This window comes from Syngnathus scovelli, chromosome 4 (genome assembly GCF_024217435.2).
Source record: "Syngnathus scovelli strain Florida chromosome 4, RoL_Ssco_1.2, whole genome shotgun sequence".
NCBI lineage: Eukaryota > Metazoa > Chordata > Actinopteri > Syngnathiformes > Syngnathidae > Syngnathus > Syngnathus scovelli.
In genome coordinates, this window is record NC_090850.1 from 8675446 (window position 1) to 8699035 (window position 23590).

The 23590-nt window shown below is 40.6% G+C and overlaps 1 protein-coding gene across 1 annotated transcript in view; it reads left to right on the forward strand.

The window, feature by feature from the left end:
- The window catches only part of mettl15 (methyltransferase 15, mitochondrial 12S rRNA N4-cytidine), a 45107-nt gene extending 22310 nt beyond the window's left edge, over positions 1–22797 (forward strand). The window contains exons 4-6 of the mRNA XM_049717365.1: positions 7647–7838; positions 9262–9440; positions 20923–22797. Coding sequence (XP_049573322.1) covers positions 7647–7838; positions 9262–9440; positions 20923–21353 — 802 coding nt within the window. The 3' untranslated portion in view covers positions 21354–22797. The remainder of the gene's footprint in view (positions 1–7646; positions 7839–9261; positions 9441–20922) is intronic.
- The last annotated feature ends 793 nt before the right edge of the window (positions 22798–23590 follow it).

Genomic DNA, 23590 nt, shown 5'->3' on the forward strand with positions numbered 1-23590 from the left:
TGTATAATAGTTTCCGCATCCCCGGTCGAGAGGATAGGACGAATCTTAGCAATATTACGAAGGTGAAAAAACACAATCCTGGTTATATTCTTAATGTGTTTTTGAAAGGAGAGCGTTTGGTCAAATATTACCCCGAGATTAGTTACCGTATCACTCTGAGTGATAGTACGGTTATCTATAGTTATAGTGGTTTCCTTAAATAAGTGTTGATAACGTGTAGGACCAATTATCAACATCTCAGTTTTATCTGGGTTAAGACGAAGGAAGTTGAGAGACATCCATTGCTTGATCTCCGCAAGGCACGCCTCGAGATTACAACAGTCCCGCGGGTCTGTCATCGATAACGGCATATATAATTGGGTGTCATCCGCGTAGCATTGAAAACTAATATTATATTTACGTATTATGTCCCCAAGCGGAATCATATAAATATTAAATAAAATCGGTCCGAGTACCGATCCCTGTGGGACACCACACGTAACATTATAGAGCTCAGAGGACGTATTGCCATGGACCACTCGGTGCGTCCTGTCTGATAGATAGGAATTGAACCAGCTGAGTGCTGACCCTAGATACCAACACAACTTTTAAGACGCCCTAATAAAATATCGAAGTCTAGTGTCAAAGGCAGCACTAAGATCAAGTAGTAGCAATACAGATGACGTATTTGAATCCATAGCTATGAGGAGATCATTAGTCATTTTAGCAAGTGCTGTCTCTGTGGAATGATTAGCTCTAAAACCAGACTGAAAAGAGTCATATCGATTATTAGCGACCATGTAATCAATAAGCTGCTGCGTTACTACTTTTTCAAGAAGTTTTGCTATGAATGGGAGATTTGAAACTGGCCTATAATTACTGAGACAGTCCGGGTCAAGATTTGCTCGCTTAAGTAGCGGTTTAATAATAGCGGTTTTAAAGGCTGTTGGCACTATCCCAGAGGAAACAGACAGATTGATTGTATTTAAGACGGACGGTCCTAAAATTGGAAATAATTCTTTAAGTAGTTTGGCTGGAAGCGGGTCGAGTAAACATGTTGTTTGTTTAGCCGCACTAACCAATTTTGTAAGCATTTCAAGGGACACGCTTTTAAAATTTGAGAGGGTTATTGCATGATCCCCAGCGCTAGTAACCGGCGGAGCGATTGGAATGGTATTCTTGATCTCGTCCCTAATGGACTCAATCTTTTGAGCAAAAAATTTCATATCAAACTCGTCAGCTGAGTGGCAGGAGCTATCGGGGGTCGGCTGGCGCAGAGTTAGCTTTGCCACTGTATCAAATAGGTATTTAGGATTGTTTTTATTGAGATTAATGACTTGTGAAAAATAACGAGTTTTTGTTAAAATAAGCGCATTTTTATATTTCAGGAGGCTGTCCTTCCATGCCTGATGGAAAACCTCAAGTTTGGTTAAACGCCATCTGCGCTCATGCTTTCTACATAATTGTTTAAGCGTACGTGTTTCATCTGTGAACCACGGAGTTGGCCATCTACGGCGAGTTTTCAGACGTAGCGGTGCCACAGAGTCGATGGCTTTTAATAATGTCGCATTTAATTCATTTATAAGATTATCAATAGAGCCGCTGTATGCAGAAAACATGGCGGTTGCCGGTGACAGTAACTCAGATAGCGCAGTTGCAGTCGTGGAGTTAAAATTACGGCTGCTAAAATTCAGATTGCTGGGCCTTTGCCCATAGGGCCCGACCAGGCATAGCCCGAAAAGGAAACCTGGGTCCCCCCCCCTCCCATGGGCTCACCACCTGTGGGAGGGGCCAAAAGGATCGGGTGAAACGTGAGCTAGGTGGCGGCCAAAGGCGGGGACCTTAGCGGTCCGATCCCCGGCTGCAGAAGCTGGCTCTTGGGACATGGAATGTCACCTCTCTGGCTGGAAAGGAGCCCGAGCTAGTGTGCGAGGCAGAAAATTCTGACTAGACGCCTGCACTTTGGGTTTCACCCCGGTGAACGAGAGGGGAGCCTCCCTCCGCCTTCGGTTGGGGGGGACGGGTCCTGACTGTTGTTTTTGCCTATGCACCAAACAGCAACTCAGAGTACCCACCCTCTTTGGAGTCCTTGTAAGAAGTGCTGGAGAGTCCTCCTGGGGACTCCATCGTTCTACTGGGTGACTTCAATGCTCACGTGGGCAATGACTGTGAGACCTGGAAGGGCGTGATTGGGAGGAACAGCCCCCCCGATCTGAACCCGAGTGGTGTTCTATTGTTGGACTTCAGTGCTCGACACCGATTGTCCATAATGAACACCATGGTCAAGCACAAGGGTGTCCATGTGTGCACTTGGCACCAGGTCACCCTAGGCTGCAGTTCGATGATCGACTTTGTAGCATGTTTTGGACACTCAGGTGAAGAGGGGGGCGGAGCTGTCAACTGATCACCACCTGGTAGTGGGTTGGCTCCGATGGTGGGGGAAGATGCTGGTGTGACCTGGCAGACCCAAACGTACTGTGAGGGTCTGCTGAGAACGTCTGGCAGAATCCCCTGTCAGGAAGAGCTTCAACTCCCACCTCGGCAGAGCTTTTCCCATGTCCCGGAGGAGGCGGGGGATATTGAGTCCGAGTGAACCATGTTCCGTGTCTCCATTGTTGAGGCAGCCGACCGGAGCTGTGGCCGTAAGGTGGTCGGTGCCTGTCGTGGCGGCAACCCCCGAACCCGCTGGTGGACGCGCTGGAGAGACTATGTCTCTCAGCTGGCCTGGGAACGCCTTGGGATCCCCCGGGATGAGCTGGACGAAGTGGCTGGGCTGAAGAAAGCTGCTGCCCCGACAACCCGACCCCGGATAAACGGAAGAAGATGGAAACTGGATGGATGGATATTTTATATATTTTTTCCCCATTTCTCAGTTTTTTTCAAATCCAATTTACATAACGATAACATAATGCAAAATATGGCGTCGGCCTTCTCACATTTGAAAGTTTCGGTGATTGTATTGCAAGCAATCTTCTTGTCCTTTATTCATACAAACAAAAGGCGTTCCATCTCTTCCAGGGTAGGGCTGCAACGTTTACGGATGATGGTAATCCCCTTGGATGGCTTGACCGCTTTGAGGGCTTCCATTTGGTTAATGATTGTCGAAATTGTTGACACGTTTTTACGGCCATATTGTTTCTCAAGATCACTCACATGGACTCATATTTTCTTATGATTTCTTGTTTTAATTGTGAGGAAATCATCACCTTCTTCCTTTTTTCACCACTACTACCGTCGCTAACTGACGTCATCCTGACGTGCCGCCATCTCACAGGCTAACCATGATGACGTTGTATGTTGGGAATTACTTTGGATGTTGAGTCAAATATTTGATCAAATTTCACATCATATATGTCTGACTACTTTCCCTTTCCCTTAATTAGACAAACGGAAATACTAATTCTCGAACTAGTTTTAGATTGATAGGATTGGTCGAAATTCCACAGCAATGTTGTGGAATTAAAATACTGTATTCATTGCTAGTGTGTACAGGTTTTGTGTGTGTGTGTGTGTGTGTGTGTGTGTGTGTGTGTGTGTGTGTGTGTGCGTGTGTGTGTGTGTGTGTGTGTGTGTGTGTGTGTGTGCGTGTGTGTGTGTGTGTGTGCGCGCGTGTGCGCACAAGAGTTGTGATGACATTTATTGTTGCTCACAGTCTCTTGCATAGACTGGCCCCAGATAGATTTTAGAACCTTTTTAAGCTGAACTGAGGTAACAAAAATTGAAAATATGAATAAACACTTGAGCACCAGTCTCTATCTGCGTGTTCTATGTTTATAACCGACTGTTTTTTCCTTCACTGGATTGAAGATATTTTCATCACTGGTCCCCTGCTGAAAGCAATCAATCAGCATCTTGTCTCTGGCTTCAGTGACGCAGGTAACCGAACTGAGCAGGTCAACACAAGGGAGTATTTCTGGCATGATTTGTGAAGAGCAGCAGTATTTTGAACACCATTGTCTACAGGCTATAAAGTAATGGCTTGTTTTGGATTATTTTTCTAAATTTAATAACATTTTTGTTATCAATGAGTTTATAATACAGCAGGAATTACAAATTTACTTGGGTCAAATTATCAAATCAAGAAATATAGACCATACACATTAGGCACCTGGTAAACAGCAGATATTGATAATGCCTAAATTGACGGTTTTCATTGTCATTGTTACATTTCAAAGTTGAAACGGATACATTTCACCCCCAGGTTCTTGACACGTCTCCTGTTTTTACACACTTCAAAACAACACCCTCGGCAATGTGGGTAGGCTACGCGAGTGATGCATTAATGTTATCAAACTCTGTAGGAATTTCGGAAATCTTGCGTACCGATCTAGTCCCCAGTGCATCCCTTGAATGCAGTTGAATTCAGAACGCTAGGCCACTTGTAGGACTGGTTCTGAGCCTCATATGGCCCACGAGTTGCTAATTGAATGGCTCGGTTGTTCAGTAACATTAAGTAATACGTTTGTATGTTCTACTATTATATCTTCAAAACAAAAAAAATATAGTTCCATGCTCAAGTTGATCACATAAAAATATTGTGAGATGTTACAACCATAAATAGTTCAGGACTCTTTTAAGTCCACACTTCGACCTTAGCACATACACCACTAGAACTTGTCTTTTTTAATAATAAAAGACCTTACATAAGCCATTTATGTATCTAACTCTCGGTCTAACACACATAAGAAAATGAATAATTTACAAATGTTATGTAACTGTTTTACATATTTTTAGAACCTTATTAGCAATTTTAAAACATGATGTAAATAGCAGTCCTCATTAAGGTAGTTGAGGTATTATCACCTGTGTGTGGGTGGAAGGACTCAAATTGTAGTCGTAGAAAAGTAATGGACGCACCAATTAATTTAGATTAATTAATTGAAAACCAAAAAATAATAATAATTAAATATGATTAATCTGTCTGTCTCCTCTGGTATGGTGCAAACAGCCTTTAAAACCACTATCATTAAACCGCTACTTAAGCGACCAAATCTTGAACCGGACTGTCTCAGTAATTAAAGGCTGGTTTCAAATACCCATTCATAGCAAAAATTCTTGAAAAAGTAGTAGCTCAGCAGCTTATTAATTACATGGTCGCCAATAATCGATTTGAATCTTTTCAGTCTGGTTTTAGAGCAAATCATTCCACCGAGACAGCACTTGCTAAAGTGACTAATCTCCTCATAGCTATGGATTCAAACACCTCATCGGTATTATTATTACTTGATTTCAGTGCTGCCTTCAACACTGTAGACTTCAATATTTAAAACCTGTGTTGGTATTTCAGGGTCAGCACTTTGCTGGTTTAATTCCTATCTATCTGACAGGTCCCACCGAGTGGTCCATGGCAGCACGACCTCTGAGCTCAATAACGTTACGTGTGGTGTCCCGCAGGGATCGGTAGTCGGACCAATACTATTTAGTATTTATATGATTCCGCTTGGGGACATAATACATAAATACAACATTAGTTTTCAATGTTACGTGGATGATACCCAATTGTTGTACTAAGTTCATTTTGTTTTTCCTTTTTAATCACTTCACTGGTTCTTTTATCTCAAACAAATTATTTTAGGTGCATTACCTGAAAATCAGAGTCTCTCATGAAGGCGGAAGTACAAGCCGAAACATGTCAGGTAATGCACCTAAAATAATTTGTTTGTGATAAAAGAACCAGTGAAGTGATACCCAATTATATATGCCGTTATCGATGACAAATCCGCGGGACTGTGCCTTGCAGCGATTAAACAATGGATGTCTCTCAGTTTCCTACGTCTTAACCCAGATAAAACTGAGGTGTTGATAATTGGTCCTGCTCGTTATCACTTATTTAAGGAAACCACTATATATATGGATAAATGTACTATCACTCATAGTGATACTGTAACTAATCTCCAGTTATATTTGACCAAATGCTATCCTTTCAAAAACACATTAAGAACATAACTAGAATTGCGTTTTTTCACCTCCGTAATATTGCTAAGATTCGCCCGATTCTTTCGACTTGTGATGCGGAAATTTTTATACATGCGTTTATTACGTCGCGCCTTGACTACTGTAACGCATTATTCTCTGGTCTTCAGTCCAGTATTAAAAGTCGACAGTTAGTACAAAATGCTGCGGCAAGACTGCTCACACTGACGAGAATATTTGATCACATCACCTCAATATTAGCCAACTTACATTGGCTTCTGGTCCATTTAAGATGTGACTTCAAGGTTCTTCTATTGATCTATAAATCACTGCATGGCTTAGCGCCTTCGTATCTTACATTTCGTCCCATAACCTCCGCTCACAAAATGCTATTCTTTTAGTGAAAAAGAAGTCTGCAGGGTCTAGAGCATTTTCTATTCGGGCTCCAGAGCTTTGGAATCCCCTACCAATAGATATTACAACTGCTACCTCAGTAGAAACAATTAAGACACGATTAAAGACACATTTTTATGACATGGCCTTTAATTGACCTGTGATGGCTGATTCGGCTGGAGCTTCAACCATTGCCAATTTGTCTTCCCGATGGTGAAATTATTTTACCTAATGTACTTTCCACCTCCTCTGTAGTGCAGGCTCAGTGGTAAACACAATTTCTTTTCATAGTTTCTACGACTTTTAGTCTGGGAGGTTTGAAGTCACCATTTAGATTGAACGGTACTATAGTAACCAATAGTAAATTGGTAGCAAAAGAGAAAAAGAAGATTTATTTATTTTATTTTTTTGTACTTTTAATGTAAAGACGGTTACTCTTGTTGCTTTCTTGTGCCATCATCTTTGATCACACAAAGTTAAAAGGTCACATGAATTTTTCATGAGTGTGGCTGGAGGATCTTACCGTGCTAGCATGAGGAAGTGACTGAGTGTACACGGCTTTGCTCTGTCAGTTATTGGAAAGCCCTAATGGAATAGGTGAGGCAGGTACAAGGCTTCCAAAGAATATCATGTTCATTTTTTTAAATGTACATGAGTAGAAAAATTGAATTGCCGTTGCTATGTTTTTCTTCGCTTTTTAAATCTAGGGTCAGCTAGTAACTAACAGCTTGTGAAGCCTAAATAATAAATGAATTGACTAACAATTGTGTCTAGTTATGGTGCCTGTTGACAAACAACCTCTGTATCACAATGATCCCTTTATTTTTACTCTGTCTTTCACTTCAATGTCTACAACTAATTGAAACCGAGAGACAAGAACAGGAAGACGAGAATGACGAGAACAGAAAGACGAGACGAAACAAGACTAGAGACTAGAACGACAAGACTAGAGACTAGAACAATCTGACAGGGGAGTACCACGCAGACAGGACTTAAATACATGCGACCAGACACAGGAGGGGCGACGCAAACAGAAACCATGGCAACATATACACAATAATGGAATGACCGGGGACGAGTCGTGACTCCCTTAGTATTAATACTTTGAGCATAGTCAATACCCAATGGATATTCATGATCTTATTGGTATATCAATATCACTAGTTCGTACTTTACTACTGTTCCTATATGCTATTTTATTTGCACCTCATGTAATTTTAATATGTCCAAATTAGTAACATCCATTGTGGTAGAAATCAGCTCTAGAAACTACCTTTATGAGACCATAAAAGACATCCTCTCATTAAAAAAATATGCAGATGCACAATTAACTGATGATGATGATGATCTTCTCTCCCTAGTGGCCGAATAAAACCATTACTTGGACTATTCAGCGAGCTTGAAGCCCTGCTCGCTAGCATCCATGTTAAAGCAGGCAGTATCGATGCCATACTGTTGGATGCTGGCTGTTCTTCCATGCAAATGGATCATGCAGAAAGAGGCTTCTCACTCAGCAAGGATGGGCCCTTGGACATGAGAATGGATGGAGAAAGGTGACATATCTTTCATTTACAAAACTGACAGTCGTGCCATTTCTATATTTTGAGCAGGGAAAAAAAAAAAAAAAAGGTCATTTTAATTCAGTGAGTACCAGGACCTGAAATCCTAATTTAGATTCACGCAAATAACTGAATCTCGTTTTAGTATCAAATATGAAATGTAGATGTAAGATAGATGGCATCCTATGACGAATTAAAAATACGCTTCTGAAATACGTAATGCTGTCCACCCTCGCGATCCACCAGTTCAAAATGCAATCATGGAAAATGCATTTTAGGCAATAAGGGAAACATCCTCTATATCCCCAAAATGTATTAACATCTTCAGAAACATTGCAAATCATGAAATCGGACAAATAGTGATCAAGACATTTTATCATTAATGTTTGAAAAATATTATTTTATCGTTTGAATGATAACATCTCTCAAAAATTCAATCAATTGATCTTCCAAAGTAATTTTAGTGGGACATGTCTTGACCTGGAAGGGGGGTGTCCTGCATTTGCTCCGCTGTTATGTAACAGTGGGGCTATTGTCGCTGATAACCACCCCCGCATCAAGTTTGTCTGCTCATGACATGATCAGCTTGGCTGGGTCAAGATCCAGAGCCACACTCAAGTGATGACTTCGGTCGCCGGACTTTATTGTGTAATCTCATGTGGAGACACTATTATGCAGAAACACACACATGTTGCAAACATGTTGGACACCCTTCGTATCAAAGGGTAAGCATTAGCCGTCTACATTAGCCCTTGATCAACTGCATCCAATGCTTTTATTTTCTTCATCCACGCAATTTAGGCGCTTACTTTTTAAGTAGAATCAAGTCATCAAAAGACAGTTGCCATTGGCCCAGTCGTAAATGGGGCAAGTCACTCACCTGAGACAGTGCTAACCCCTCAAAACAGGCTCATTTCAACACGAGAAGTGTGGTGTATATTCTTCTGATCTTTGGGATATGTTCACAAACGTGATGTAACTTAATTAAATCACAAATGTTTTAAACTATAAAAAATTGCCAGAGTTCTCCACAAAATTATCAATGTTAATGTTTTTCAAGTAAATCCGTAATCATTTAATGTTAAAAATCAATGAGTAGATGGAATTACTAAACTTAACAGTAAAGTGTGAATATGTGGTGGAAACACTATAAATAAACATGTATGTTTACACATGTTGCTACTGGTAATCTTCACCATGCGCACCGTGTAAATGTATTGTAAATAATTATTTTATATATAAAAATGGATTTCATCATCAGCCCTTTAACCGGCTACCGTAACCTCACAAATCCTTGTCGTGATAACTATCAGCCATACATGTTTTCAGTTATACATATCTCACCCTTGGCAGGATTCACTGCTGTCAGCAAGGACGTGACGTTGCCAACTTTAATTGGTCTTCCCATTGTGCGTAGGTTCTCCGACATGCCCTGTGCTGCTGACGTGGTGAATACCTTAGATCAACAGGCTCTTGCCTCTATCCTCAGTGCATATGGTGAGGAGAGACACGCCAGGAAAATAGCTTCAGCTATTGTGGAGGCACGGCGTGTCAACCCCATCACCCGGACACAGCAGCTTGCACGTGTTGTAGCAGGTAACGAGACATTAAGTTGATTAATTCCAACAGTCATCTAAAGGCTATAACGAAATAACCTACAAGTTGATCTTCAAAGCCCATTCCCAGTGGAATATTTCAAAATCACTGAGCAATGATCTTAGTCACTCAATTGTCTTTGAATTTATGAGTCCTTTTCCTTTTCAGTAGCAAGGACAAAAAGCAGGAGTCTGAAGTAAATTTTGATCAATGCCCCAAATTTACAGTACATTTTGAATACGTATAGAGTATCTTCTAAAGGATGCATTCACATATAGAGATGAGGGGGGTGTTGCCTTTTCTCCCTACGTCCCCCTCGTCTCCCTGTTCGCATGCACGCAGAACCACCAGACACTTATGATAACCCGTACACGGTTACACACGAAACACATCATTTGTTTGCATTATTTTTCTTCTCTGATTAATTTTATTTTTTTTGCCCCTTTGTTTATACGCCTCCAAGATTTGAGGTGCTGAATAAGTGAAATGTTGTAGTCAAGAGTTATTGCACAGAGCAGCATGTGCGTCAGCGTCACCAAGGGAGAACAGGTGTGGGTAAGAGCAGCCGTCTGAGCTCTTTTGAAGAGCAACAGAAAATCACTGTCTCTGCTTATTCGAAACAATCCAAATAAGTCTTTATTGAAGCAAGTAGCACTGGGGGCTCTGTGACCAATTGTGCCATAAATGCAGACAAGAAAAATATGTCATTTGAGGGGAAATAACACATTTATGAAATTTGGTGTGTGCACCTGCACCCACTTCAACTGTGAGATGTATAAACAATATGAAATTTAGACTTGTGTCTGAGATGACTCATGCTGAGTTTGTTTCCTTGCTTTCATTTTATTGCAGCTATTTTTTTTTGCCATAGAAAAAATGTGCAGTTGTTTTCTTCAACTATAAAGAATACAATGAATATCGATTGATAATAGTTATATAACACAACATGCCACTCATTGTCAATTTGATGTTTTGCATTCACAAGGTACAAGTATTTACAAAAAAGTCATGTAGTTGGAAATACAGTTTGATTAGTCATTCTTTGTCAACCGCCTGCAGTGTCCATAGCAACTACATAGCAAGAGTAGAATAGCAGGAAGACCAAGGAAAAATAATGATGACTAGATTCAACAAATTCAATTTTGCATAGATTTTAATTACATTCAATGTTTGTGTTTTCATTATATTCCAAACCACTATTTACGAAAACATCACATTTCCAGCCTTTTAAAACATGTTTGGCATAATGAAATGATGAAGAGCTATGGATGTGGTGCAACCTTGCACTCATAAATAAAATGTCACGTTGACAAATTCGAAGCAATACAATGGTGCATGTGCCTAGCACGTCTGCCCAACAGTCAAGATTCATGATTTAAAAAAAGCTCGACCGTTTCTTTGTGGAGTTTGCATTGCTTGTGTCTGATTTATTTCGTTGCCGATTGCATTTGCATGCATGATTTGTTAATCAACTCTAAATTTCTCTAAATTTGTGAAAGTAAGTGTGAATGGTTGTCCTTTGCCATTTTCTTATATCATTTGTAGGTAGCTGTTTGGTGGGCAAGAAGTATACAGGAAATAATGGACAAACTTGAAACACTTTTGCCGACTCTGAAGCACATTTACTGCACCAATACAAAATAGTGATTAGTTGTGTCAATCAAACATCTTGTCAGAGTGGTTTTGTCTGTATTGTACCGTGGCCCAGAGGTCCAAAACATAATATGAATAATAATAAGAAAATGAATTAACCAAAAACTAAACACAACAACATATGAACAAATACAATACATGTAAGTAAACAAAAACCTAATAAATTCAGCCGCTTGCACCGTATTTAAGTCACTCCGGAGTATAAGTCGCACCAGCCATAAAATGACCCAAAAAGTGAAAAAAAACATATATAAGTCGCTCCGGAGTATAAATCGCATTTTGGGGGGCAATTTATTCGACAAAATCCCACACCAAAAACAGTCATGAACGAGCAACAACAGGCTAAACGATAGCAACAACAGGCTAAACGATAGGTATACTAACGTGACAAACACAAACAAAGAGCTGAGAACGGGCCTGACGTAACATATTGAGTGATTAAGGACAACTATTACATGAATAACATGTTTATACAACCATCGGTGTCACTCCAATTCATTAAATCCATCGATTGTTCTTTGTCAACAATGGGTGCGCGCGGCTGAGGGCGCTTGCACTTCAAAATATTCCACAGGCTCATATAATAATAGATAAACTATATTTCAAATAACTATAATATAAGCAATAATATTATCAAACCATCCGTGCACTTTAAATCCATTAAATCCATCGATCAAATTCCTCGTCCTTTGTCAACATCGCCGCGCGTGCGCCCTGACGTCAGCCTCGTCTTTATTCCACAGATCTAGTATATAACTATATTGTAGCGTTAACAAAGTACAAGGATAGATGTGAGTTTGGTAAACGGCTCTTTATTAAACAAAACAAACTTCCAAGCGTGTGGCGGCGTGGACTTCCAGACACGAGAGCTCCATGGCATAGGACCGGGCGTGCGTAATGGCCATGTCCGAGCCCCATGCACCGTTCGCGGACAGCCACTCGGCCGAGCGCCGGCCCCCGACTCAGTAGAGTAGGACCGGGCAAGCGTAAAAGCCATAATAGTTTTTCAAACCTTCTATGTCACTCCAAATCCTTAATTCCTTCAAACTCTTTGTCCTCCGTGTCACTAAGAAATGATCACCGCTAATGATGTCGGTAGTCCTTACATGGGTACGTTTGTCCTTTATGTAAACAACCGCCACGCCGTGCCACTGACTGGTACATCACGGTTCTCCAAACTTTCTTTCTGCTGCTCGATTACTGTTTTCAGCTGCATATTTTACAACTTGAAGTTTGTAACTTGCAAAATATGAGTTTCTTTTTGGTGCCATTTTTCTTAAGCCCACCCAGTTGATGAGTCACGGCCAACGGTGAAATTTAGAGCGCCCTCATCCAGTTTCGTCTGAAAATATAATTTTTTTCAGATGTAGTTTTTTGTTTGTTTATTTGGTTGTTTTATCAAAGTCAAAGTCTGCTTTATTGTCGATTTTGTTTCATATACCAAGACACACAAAGAGATTGAAATTACTTTCCCACTATCCCTCGGTGAGATAGTACACATATGCATACAAGCAACACAAAAAACCCAAGACCCATGTTCTTTCGGTCATGGCCAAAAGCTCGTGACCATAGATGAGGGTGGCAACGCTGATCAACTCAGCTCATTCTTGACCACGTCACCGATGCAGAGCTAGCATCACTGCAGAAACTGCACTGATCCGCCTGTCGAGCTCGTACTCCATAGTCCCCTCGTTCATGAATAAGACCCCAAGATACTTAAACTCCTTCACTCGGGCAGATTTTCATCCTAATTCAAGTCCTTTCTAACTGAGGAACATGATCTCAGATTAGGAGATGCTGATATTCATCCCAAATGCCTTGACACTCAAATCACTCACTGAGAGTTGATCTGAAAATGGCAGAGATGTAACACCAAACAGGACACACTGAACACCTCAGCCGCACCTAGAACGTCTTCCCATAAATGTTATGAACAGTATTAGTGACAAAGGACAGCCTTGGCAGAGGCCAACATTCACTGGAAACGAATCGAACTTACTTCTGGCAATGCAGACCAAAGTCTGACACCCATAGTACAGATCCCAAACATCTTGTAGTAAAGGAGTTTTTTAACTACTTTGGTGACTTCAACCCCACAGATGGGAGAACCCGCCTCACACTTCACAGATTCTCCTTCTTCATGGTAAGGAATAGCAGTGCAATTGAGATCTTTTTCAGTATTCTCTCACAATGTGCAACATAGATGTCAGCAGTGCCCCATTCCTACTCTCCGCAGTGTTTATGGTGCACATCTTCCCTCTCTTGAAATGCCAGATAATGGACCAGTTTCCTCGAAGTGTTCCAAAAGAAATTCATGATGGGCTCACTGAACTCATCCCGGGCCAGAGTTTCTGCCTCAGGGATCACCAAAGCTGCATTCTGCTTGGCTGGCCGGTACCCATCAGCTGCTTCTGGAGTCCCACTGGTCATAAAATCCCAGGTTATGGAGGGACTTGTAGGTGAGAAGGAGGAGTTTGTATTAGATGTGGTGTTGGATAGGGAGCCAGTCAAGCTGACTCCTCCATCTTGAAGGCATCTTTGCCACTAATATCCACCAATATCCGCCAGTGAAGCTGACTCCTCCATCTTGAATGCATCCCTTACCACTAATATCCACCAAAACTGTACCTGACCCTTTTGACCCTTGCCACACTTAGTGGGCCAATGGGGAGGGCGACTCATGTTGCCTAATCGGGCTATGCCCGGCCAGATCTAAGTCTGACCCTAAAAAGGATCCTGGTGACCCATGTCCAAGCGAGTACCAAAATTTGTGTTTCTCTTCAGGAGTCTTTGAGTAGTCCCTGGTCTAGTCCCTACACTAGGACCTGACTGCCATGGGTGACCCTGCCAGGGGGATAAAACCCATTACAACTTAGCTTCTAGAATCAATGGGGAAACACAAAGCCTTCCGCCACGATAAGGTGATGGGTAACTCTGCCATGGGGATAAACCCCCAGACAACTTAGCTTCTAGAATCAATGGGGAAGGAAACACAAAGCCTTCCACCACGATAAGGTGATGGATCAGGGAGGAGATAAAACATTACAATTGCTGGAAACTGTTGTTGACCCTATTGAAATCCGGTTCATATCGTATACGGTAAATATTCAGTATCACTAACAATTGAGAAATGCCAGATGGAATGCAATGTGATGTCTAAAATCATATACGTGTATGTTTTATTGAGTTGTCGGTTTCTCTTTTTTTTTCATCATGCTGTCACTTAAATTGAAGTCTTGTCCACCATGCTGTCGATGTTCTAGGGTTGTTGTGCAATGGATTTGCTCTTGTGTCTCTTCACCACAACATCAGTTTATAGAAAAGGCAAATGAGAAACAACATATACATGTTTGTGTTTTTCAATGTATACTGTACATATTGTTGTGGTTCTTTTTGTACACATGGTAAGCTCCCCTTTTCTCCATGGATCTGTCTCTTGGAGCTTTGAAAGATGAATTAGAGAGAGGGAGAGAGAGCACATGGCTTGGTGAGGCGAGACTTGGGCTTGGTCTCTATGTGCAGGCATTGTATTGATTGCAGTGTGACTCACACCTTGGGCTGTTTAGTGCAGGAGGGGAGAAATGCCACATCACTCACTTCTCTATTTATTGCAGTTTCTCTTAAAGGTCTTATATGGGCCGGTCTTATATTAAAATGCTGTAAACCTCAACCCCACAACCCAAAATATATTTGCTTTATTATAAATGGAAGCCCAAAATATTTTGTTTAACAGAAGCATGCTACACTCAAAAGATAAGAAAAAACAGAAAATGAAAGAAGAAACTCATTTGTAACTTTAACAAATCAGTGGCAATTTTACAATACAACAGTCGGAGACAAGAGACTGCTTTCTCTTCGGAGTTGCCTGATATTCATCAGTTAATGTCACTGAATATATGCCCAAAAAGAGTTGCGCAATCAATTTAACGCCCTCTCCTGATGAGGATGATGATGCCATAACGTTGATTTCACACTGTCCTTCCAAGCCAATATTTCCCCACCTTTTCCTGAGTCACTTTCCTTTACGAAAGAGACTGATTGCAAGGCGTTGCATTCGACCTGGAAATTTGCCAGCTCCCGATAGAGTACGAGAGGCAGAACGTCACAGTCCTGACCAGAATGGGAAGTTTAACACCCAAGATTCACTCCTTTCTGTTCCACGCAATTACTGACAGACCCATAGTGGCATGTATCACATTTTCTACATTAATTACATAAAGCACCATCGGCTGTGTGAATGTACATTTTTTGTTGATCTACCAAGCATGCAGTGTTTGCATGAGCATGCTATTGCTCATTTGTGAGGAAACTACAGAACCGAAAACAACAGGAAAGTACAGTTACCATTTGATCCTAAGTTAACATCTTTATTTGCGTCAAATGTATTCAGGGGCAGTCTGACTCACGTAACCGGAGGGTTTCCTGTTCGATTCCCATTCTTGTGTGTTGTTATGTCTCTGAGCAAGATACTTCACCCACATTCCCTCCAGCGCCGTTCACACTGGTGTGTGAATGACTGTGAATGTTCGGTGGTGGTCGGAGGGGCCGCAGGCGTGCACTGGCTGCCACAGGGCAGTTGTAGCTAAATACCGTAATTTTCGGACTGTAAGTCGCTCCGGAGTATAAGTCGCACCAGCCATAAAATGCACAATACAGTGAAAAAAACGTATATAAGTCGCACCGGAGTATAAGTCGCACTTTTGGGGCAAATTTATTTGTCAAAATCCAACACCAAGAACAGACATGAACCACCAACAACAGGCTAAACGATACGGTATGCTAACGTGACATATATACAAACGAGGAGCTGAGAACGGGCCTGAGTAACATTCAGAGTTATTCAAATAAGTATTACATAAATAACACGTTTATCAAACCATCTGTGTCACTCCAAATTATTAAATCCATCGATCGTCCTTTATGTAAACAATATGCGCCACTGACGTCGGACTCGTAAGTTACATTTCTAATTATTCCACAGACCCATATAACGATATATAAAGTATATTTCAAATAACTATCATATAACAACAATATTATCAAACCATCTGTGTCACTCCTAATCATTAAATCCATCGATCGAATTCCTCGTCTTTTATGTCAACAACGCTGCGCGAGCGCCGCACAAATCTAGTATATAACTATATTGTAGCGTTAACAAAGTACCAGGAAAGACGTGGGTTTGGTAAACAGCTCTTTATTTAACAAAACAAGAGTTCAACAAGCCAACAACTACTGAACTGTAACGATAAAAACATATATAAGTTGCTACACGAAATAAAATATATCAAATATATTAAATATATATATATATATATTATATCAAACTATAACATAAATACGTTTTTCAAACCTTGTGTCACTCCAAATCATTACATCCTTCAAACGTCATCTTCGTCATCCCGTGATAGAATCCTTTGTCCTTATGTAAACAACCGCTGCGCTGCTGACGTCACTTGCAGGTCAAATGACAGTAATCCCTTGCTACATCGCGGTTCGTTTATCGCGGTTTCACTACATCGCGGATTTTTGAATTTTCAAAATTTGCGAAAAAATTCACATATAAGTCGCTCCTGAGTATAAATCGAAATTATGAAAAAAAAACGTGATTTATAGTCTGAAAATTACGGTACGTAATTTACCATCACTAGAGTATGAATGTGCGAGTGTATGAATAATGTATCCATTGTAAACGCTTTGTTACATTTTTTTTACGCTTTTTTTTTTTATTGTGTTGTGTTACAGTAAGGAGCCATACAAATCTGATGCATTATTGTTATTATTATTATTTCGTTTTGTTTATTTTAAACATGTGGGAAAAAAATAAGATTACTGCACACAAATGAAAAGACAAAATTGAAAAGACAAAATATATGCTTGTATACATACACCTACATACATACATACATACATACATACATACATACATACATACATACATACATACATACATACACACACACATACATATATATATATATACATACGTATATACATATACATACATACATACATACATACATACATACATACATACATACATACATACATACATACATACATACATACACCTACACACATACACATAAACTAAAAAAGTAGCAATCAAGATATAACCATAAAAAGAAACCATAAATTATATTCACATGCCTGAAAAGGAGTGGGAAGAAGTATTTTATTTAATCCCACCCCCTTTTAATAATCCCTAAATACCAAGCCATAAATCAGTTTGCCTCACTTATCCCAACAAAATACTAAATTATGAAGTTATCTTCCACCTGCTGATCGCTAGAACACTAAACATATTATTATTATTATTTAAAATTGGAATTTAAGTTAATTTTAAAGCTGTTTTTTAGCATTCCATTGTTTATTATTCATATATTTTTTAATCTTGTAACGCATCTCATGCGTGAGTCCCTCAAGCCAAAACACAGGAACACTGTCAGCCTGTATCCACACTACAAGTTTAAGTACATTTCTCAGTAGCGTTACTATTTTCAAACTCAGATTTTGAGAGTAGTCAAGATGCTTTTATGATAACATAGTGATAGCAAAGTGGCATTCACAAACACTTGGTTGTCAACATTAAATGCAGCGTCATATTGCATGCCTTTTATTTTTCCAAGTCTGCTGTGAACACTGAGGGTGTCGCAGCCATTAGCATTTGCTATGGGCTATACCCATAAATTAACTGCAAGGTAACATTTTCCCAAAGTATTGAAAAGGCGGGTTACAAGTGCTGACAGCTGAGTGCAACAGCCAGACAATAAAAAAATTTGAAATATGAACATGCCCTTTATGAATTATAAACATTTGGCTCCACTGACTTTAAGTATTTTAGTGACACATTCGCCAGTCAACACCATGTCCATCTGCTATGCATTCAGGCTCTGTTGGCCCAAATGGACTTACATCTCTGTCCTGCTGCTCTTCTCTCACGTCTATGCATACGTTGGCCTGTACATATTCAATAATCTCATTTCTGTTGCCATCAGTTGTTGACTCACGCTGTATTAATGATATGAATATATTAGCACTGTACATGTGTCATTTGCCCAAGCCAGTTCTTTATTTAACTGAGTTGACCCCATGAGGGTCTTCAATGCATCAAATGTACTGCTGTCCCATACAGTCTTTTGTCTCTGGATTGACAGACAGGAATAGGGGTGGAGGCAGAATGTGAAGTCCTACTGCAGCGGTACCACACTTCTCAACAAATTCTATCCAAGGCTAACTAATGGCAGAGTCCTGCTACTATTTGAACCGACAATACGTATGGTGCTCGTCCCAGGTCGTGGAGTGCAGGACCAGCAGTTCATACGATGCTAAGTTTGCTATAATGTATATAGTAGGCGTTTGTCCAACCAGTTTAAATGTGCCGTAAAGGACTTGGGGTCCAGGCTGGCTACTGCAGGTCATTTAGTCCCACTCGAGTATTTAGGGGGTATGACTTGAAGTTCAAGTTCAAGAGTTCAAGAGTTTTTTATTCGCCATGTTTGAGCATGCCAAACAAGGAATTTGACTTCGGTAAATCACAGCCTCTGTTCAACATTTAGGTGACTAACAACAACACTCAGGACATGTGAAGAACAAAAGATATTCTCAAACACCCCCTGATCTTAAACTCCCAAGAGGGCAAGGAAAAACTCAAAACTCCAGCTAGGGGAAATGAGAAACCTTGAGAAGAGACCACAGATGGGAGGGTCCCTCTTCTAGGATGACCAGGCTGCAATGGATGCAGAGAGGACACATAGTCCAAACAGTGTAGACAAAAAAGGTGTGGCAAGCGGGATGTTATTGCACAGTAATGACTCTGAGACTCTAAGAGTGGTGTGAGTTCATCAGAGCGACAGCCTGGGGGAAGAAGCTGTCTCTGTGTCTGCTGGTTTTAGTGTACAGAGCTCTATAACGGCGTCCGGAGGGGAGTAGTTCAAACAGGCTGCAACCTGGGTGCGAAGGGTCTGTTGAGATGTTACTTGCACGTTTCCTGGTCCTGGACAGGTACAAGTCTTGGATAGATGGGAGGTTGATTCCAATTATCTTTTCTGCAGTCCTTATTGTCCGTTGCAGTCTGTGCTTGTCTTGTTTGGAGGCCGATCCAAACCAGACAGTGATGGAGGTGCAGAGGACAGACTGGATGATGGCAATGTAGAAGGTCTTCAGCAGCTCCCGTGGCAGGTTGAACTTCTTGAGCTGTCTCAGGAAGTACAGCCTCTGCTGGGCCTTCTTCCGGACAGAGTCTATGTGGCCGGTCCATTTCAGGTCCCGAGAGATTGTGGTTCCCAGGAACTTGAAGGCGTCTGTGGAGAGAATAGTATTACTGCGGATAGTGAGGGCCACATTTTTCTTGGCCGATATTGGACTCCATTTTCTGCTGGTTCTGTTCATTGTCTTTATGTTGAGAATACATTTAGTCAGGGCTTATCAGGAATCCAGTTTAGTGGCCTGGGTTCCACTTCACAAAGCAGGTGCAGTTCTAAGTATCTTTGAGTCCGAACCCCGTCAGTTTCATATGCGCATTCACCGAACCCCTCTTTGGGGGGGTAATGACATACTAGCAAATCAGTGTGACTTCTGCTGTTGCCTTTCTGTTCAGATATGCGTTATCGCGAATTTACACGACATTCAGGTGTGTTCGGCCATCTGCGGGGGGGGGGGGGGGGGGAGGAATAGCATACCAGCTCTGCCGAACCCCTGAAGCCGACTCACCGAACCCCTAGGGTTCGATCGAACCCAGGTTAAGAACCACTGATCATAGCACTTCTCTGGTTCAACTCCTAGCTTATCACTCTGTCTCCGTCAGCAACTCAAAATCCTACACTTTCCCAGTTAGCCATGGAGTTCCCCAAGGTATGGTGCTCACCCCCCTCTCATTCACAATCTATATGCTCCCTTTCAGTCAAATCATTTGCCACCATGAACTCGTTCTACGCCAACGATACACAACTGTACATTTCCACCGAATGCATCGGCCCTGTCAACATCTCCACCAAAAACTAACTCCATCTCTGACATCAAAACCCAGATGGCAAAAAATGCATCGGCCCTGTCAACATCTCCACCAAAAACTAACTCCATCTCTGACATCAAAACCCGGATGGCAAAAATTGGTCTAAAATTGACCAGCGATAAAACACAACTAGTCTGTCCCAGATTTCTCCTTCCTTCTATATTTTACCCTCCTCATCTATGGTCACAGTATCACCTCCCATGTCAACCTTGGTGGACTCCATCCACCCTGTCATCCCAATCCCATATCAACCATATCACTGAAACATTCCTTTTCTTCCTCCGCAACATTGCACATCACCATCCCTCCCTCTCACAGACCACAGCCTTCACCACCTCCAGACTTGACTACTGCAATAGCCTCCTCTTTGGACTTTCCTCCACTAATCTCCCAAAATGTGAATATGTCCAAATCTCTGCTACCCACCTCCTCACCCACAAATCCAGAGAACACATCATCCCCATCCGCCAACAGCTTCACTGGCTTCCTGTCCGACACTGTATTCAATACAAACTCCTCCCTCTCACCTACAAATCCCTCCATAACCTATTTGTAACTTTCTGACCTCCTGAAAAGTTACTTTCCCACCCGCCCCTCTGCTCTGCTGACTCCACCCCCTCACGCCCATCACCCGTACAAAGTACCAAACCTTGCGAAAGACAGAGGCTTAGCTGCCAGTGCTCCCACCCTTTACTTCAACAACAATAGGAATGTCTTTATTGTTTTTGTATTCCATAGTAATACATAGTAATATGACAATTACCACAAATACCATAATATTGTAGACATTATAATATTCTTTGTGTCTGCCTCTAGAATCTTTTCCTGCAGCTGCTATCTATGCTCGGAAGGACAGACTCCACCGACCTGCACATGTAGCCACAAAGACATTTCAGGCTCTGCGCATTTTTGTGAATGATGAGTTGAACCAACTTCATGCTGGTCTACGCGCTGCCCAGACAGCACTGAGATCTGGAGGACGTCTCTGCATCATCACATTTCACTCTCTAGAAGACCGACTGGTCAAGCGCTTCCTTCAGGGTGATGATTTGTCTCATTTAGAACAGGATCACTTTGGCCTGGCAAAGAAAGGTACAGGAAAGGACAAATTGGTAGAGACCAAAAACGATATAGCAAGTGCTTATTGGCGTCCTTTGTTAAAAAAGGTGATCACACCAAGCAAGGATGACGTAAAAGAAAATGCCCGAGCACGCTCTGCAAAACTGAGGGTAGCGCTCAGGTGCTAGTTGTGTTATTTTTATTTTTGTGTCTTTGTTTTTACAATTTAATGTGGAGGTTTCGCTCTATAGAATGCATCGTATTTTCAATCATCAACAATCATATTTAAAAATAAAAGTCAGTTCAAACAAACAGTTCTAAAAAGATTGAATAAAAATGTACCGTGTTTTCTGGACTATAAGGCGCACCGGACTATAAGGTGCACCTTCAATGAATGGCCCATTTTAAAACTTTGTCCTTATATAAGGCGCATCGGACTATAAGGCGCACCATTAATGCATCATGTCAGATTTTTAATCTAAATCAAATCGTTCTCGATCTTTTTTATTTCAACTTCAGACGCAACAAATTACTTTATAATCACAAAATAATGATCCATAGTCTTTTTGATTCATGATTCATAGTTTTTAGCAGGCCACTTACGATTGATTTCATGACACAATGCTTTGGGCCAGTTTAAATTTAGGAATTTGGTCCATATATAAGGTGCACCGCACTATAAGGAGCACTGTCGGCTTTTGAGGAAATGTTAGGTTTTTAGGTGCGCCTTATAGTCCGGAAAATACGATATATAAAAGTTAAATACTGTACAACTGAACTGTGCTGGACAAATGTTCTGTACTGGATTCAAAGTTGAAGCTGCTGTAATAAAGTTTGAACATTTCATTTAGTGATTCGTGGTACTAGTACACCACACTTTCTGAATCATTGCAGCAAAGCTAAAAGTCTAATTTAACCACATACTGTATACCAGTTATTTTGGTCTTTAAGATATGTTAACAAGGTATCTGATAATCAATTTGATTAGATACTATCTAGTCTCATCAGCTAATGTAGGTTTTACAATGTTATTAAGTATCTAATAACTGATGTGTGAAGATTTTATAATTCCTTATTTAGGTTACTCATGTTTTAAAATGCTACCAGAGAGAATCCGTCAATATCGGACACAAATAGAAGATATTTTTATACTAACTCCACATTTAAAAAGTGGGTAAAATGTATTGTTTTGGTGAATCTGACAATTTAACCCCAAAAAAAAAAAAAACTTGTTATGCTTGTGTTATGCATGTATGGAAGGAGCTTGAGCTTCTGAGCTCGAGCCTATCCCAACTGATTTTGAAAGGGTGTGTACACCCTGGACCGGTCGCCAGCAAGTATGGAAGTCACTACATCAATTGGATTTTGTGCTGCCAATGCACTTTTCCAAGGAAATGTCTGACTCCCCAATTTTCTCGAATGAAATATAAGCTTAAGCCTTAAATATTGATTTTCTTTTCATGTGTTTTTTAAGCACAAACTAGAGTTACTGAACTTTATTTTCGGATGTCTTGTTTTCATATGACTATATATGACCAATAAAGTTAATTGGTTGATGAATTTCTATCATTCATGAAACACAAATGTCAATAACCTCTTTAATAAAGAATAAAAAAGATCTTTTATCACCTGCCTCTGTCCTAGAGTGTGTTAAATTAAAAGAGCTGCTCACATTTGCTCCTGAGATTATAGACCTTGTAAATTCAGCAAACAGAAAAATTATCCATTCGACCATTCTCTTTGACACCCAGTTTACTATATGAACAAAAGGCAGACGAGATTCAGGATTGGTCTCCATTCGACCACAGGGGACATTCAGACTCACATTCACACCTGCTGAGCAAAAATGAATCCTTTTTTGACTGTTTAATTAATTTTTTATTTAATATCAATTAATTTAAAGTCATCAAGATAGGCAAACACAATGCATTCCAAGAGGGTTTGTTTATGGTGAATTGTTTATTGGTCATCGCATACTAAATTTAAATATGTAAGAATTTATTTACCTTACCTTTCCGCTGAAGTTCACATATCGGGCACTCCTTATGCCAACTACCCAAAACGGAGGCGCTTTATCTTTGGTCTCGGTATTTTGCTCCCAAGAAAAAGAAGCATGCAAGCTAACCCATCCAGCGTTTGCCGTGGGGACTATTTATCACTATTTTGCACCACCAACACATGCAAAAACTGACAGATTCTCCACAATGCAATGTGAGATTCGACTTCTGGTAAGCCATTTGGAACAACGAAAAAACAAAATGCCAGTGATCTATGTTCTTAATACATTTTCAAATAAATTAATATCTGGCTTTTTAAAACGCTTTGAGCAAAAGCGCTGTCTAAGTCTCCTTTAATCACAATTTAGGGAAATTTGTATTTATTTTTATATTTATTTATATTTATATTTATTATAATATTTATATTT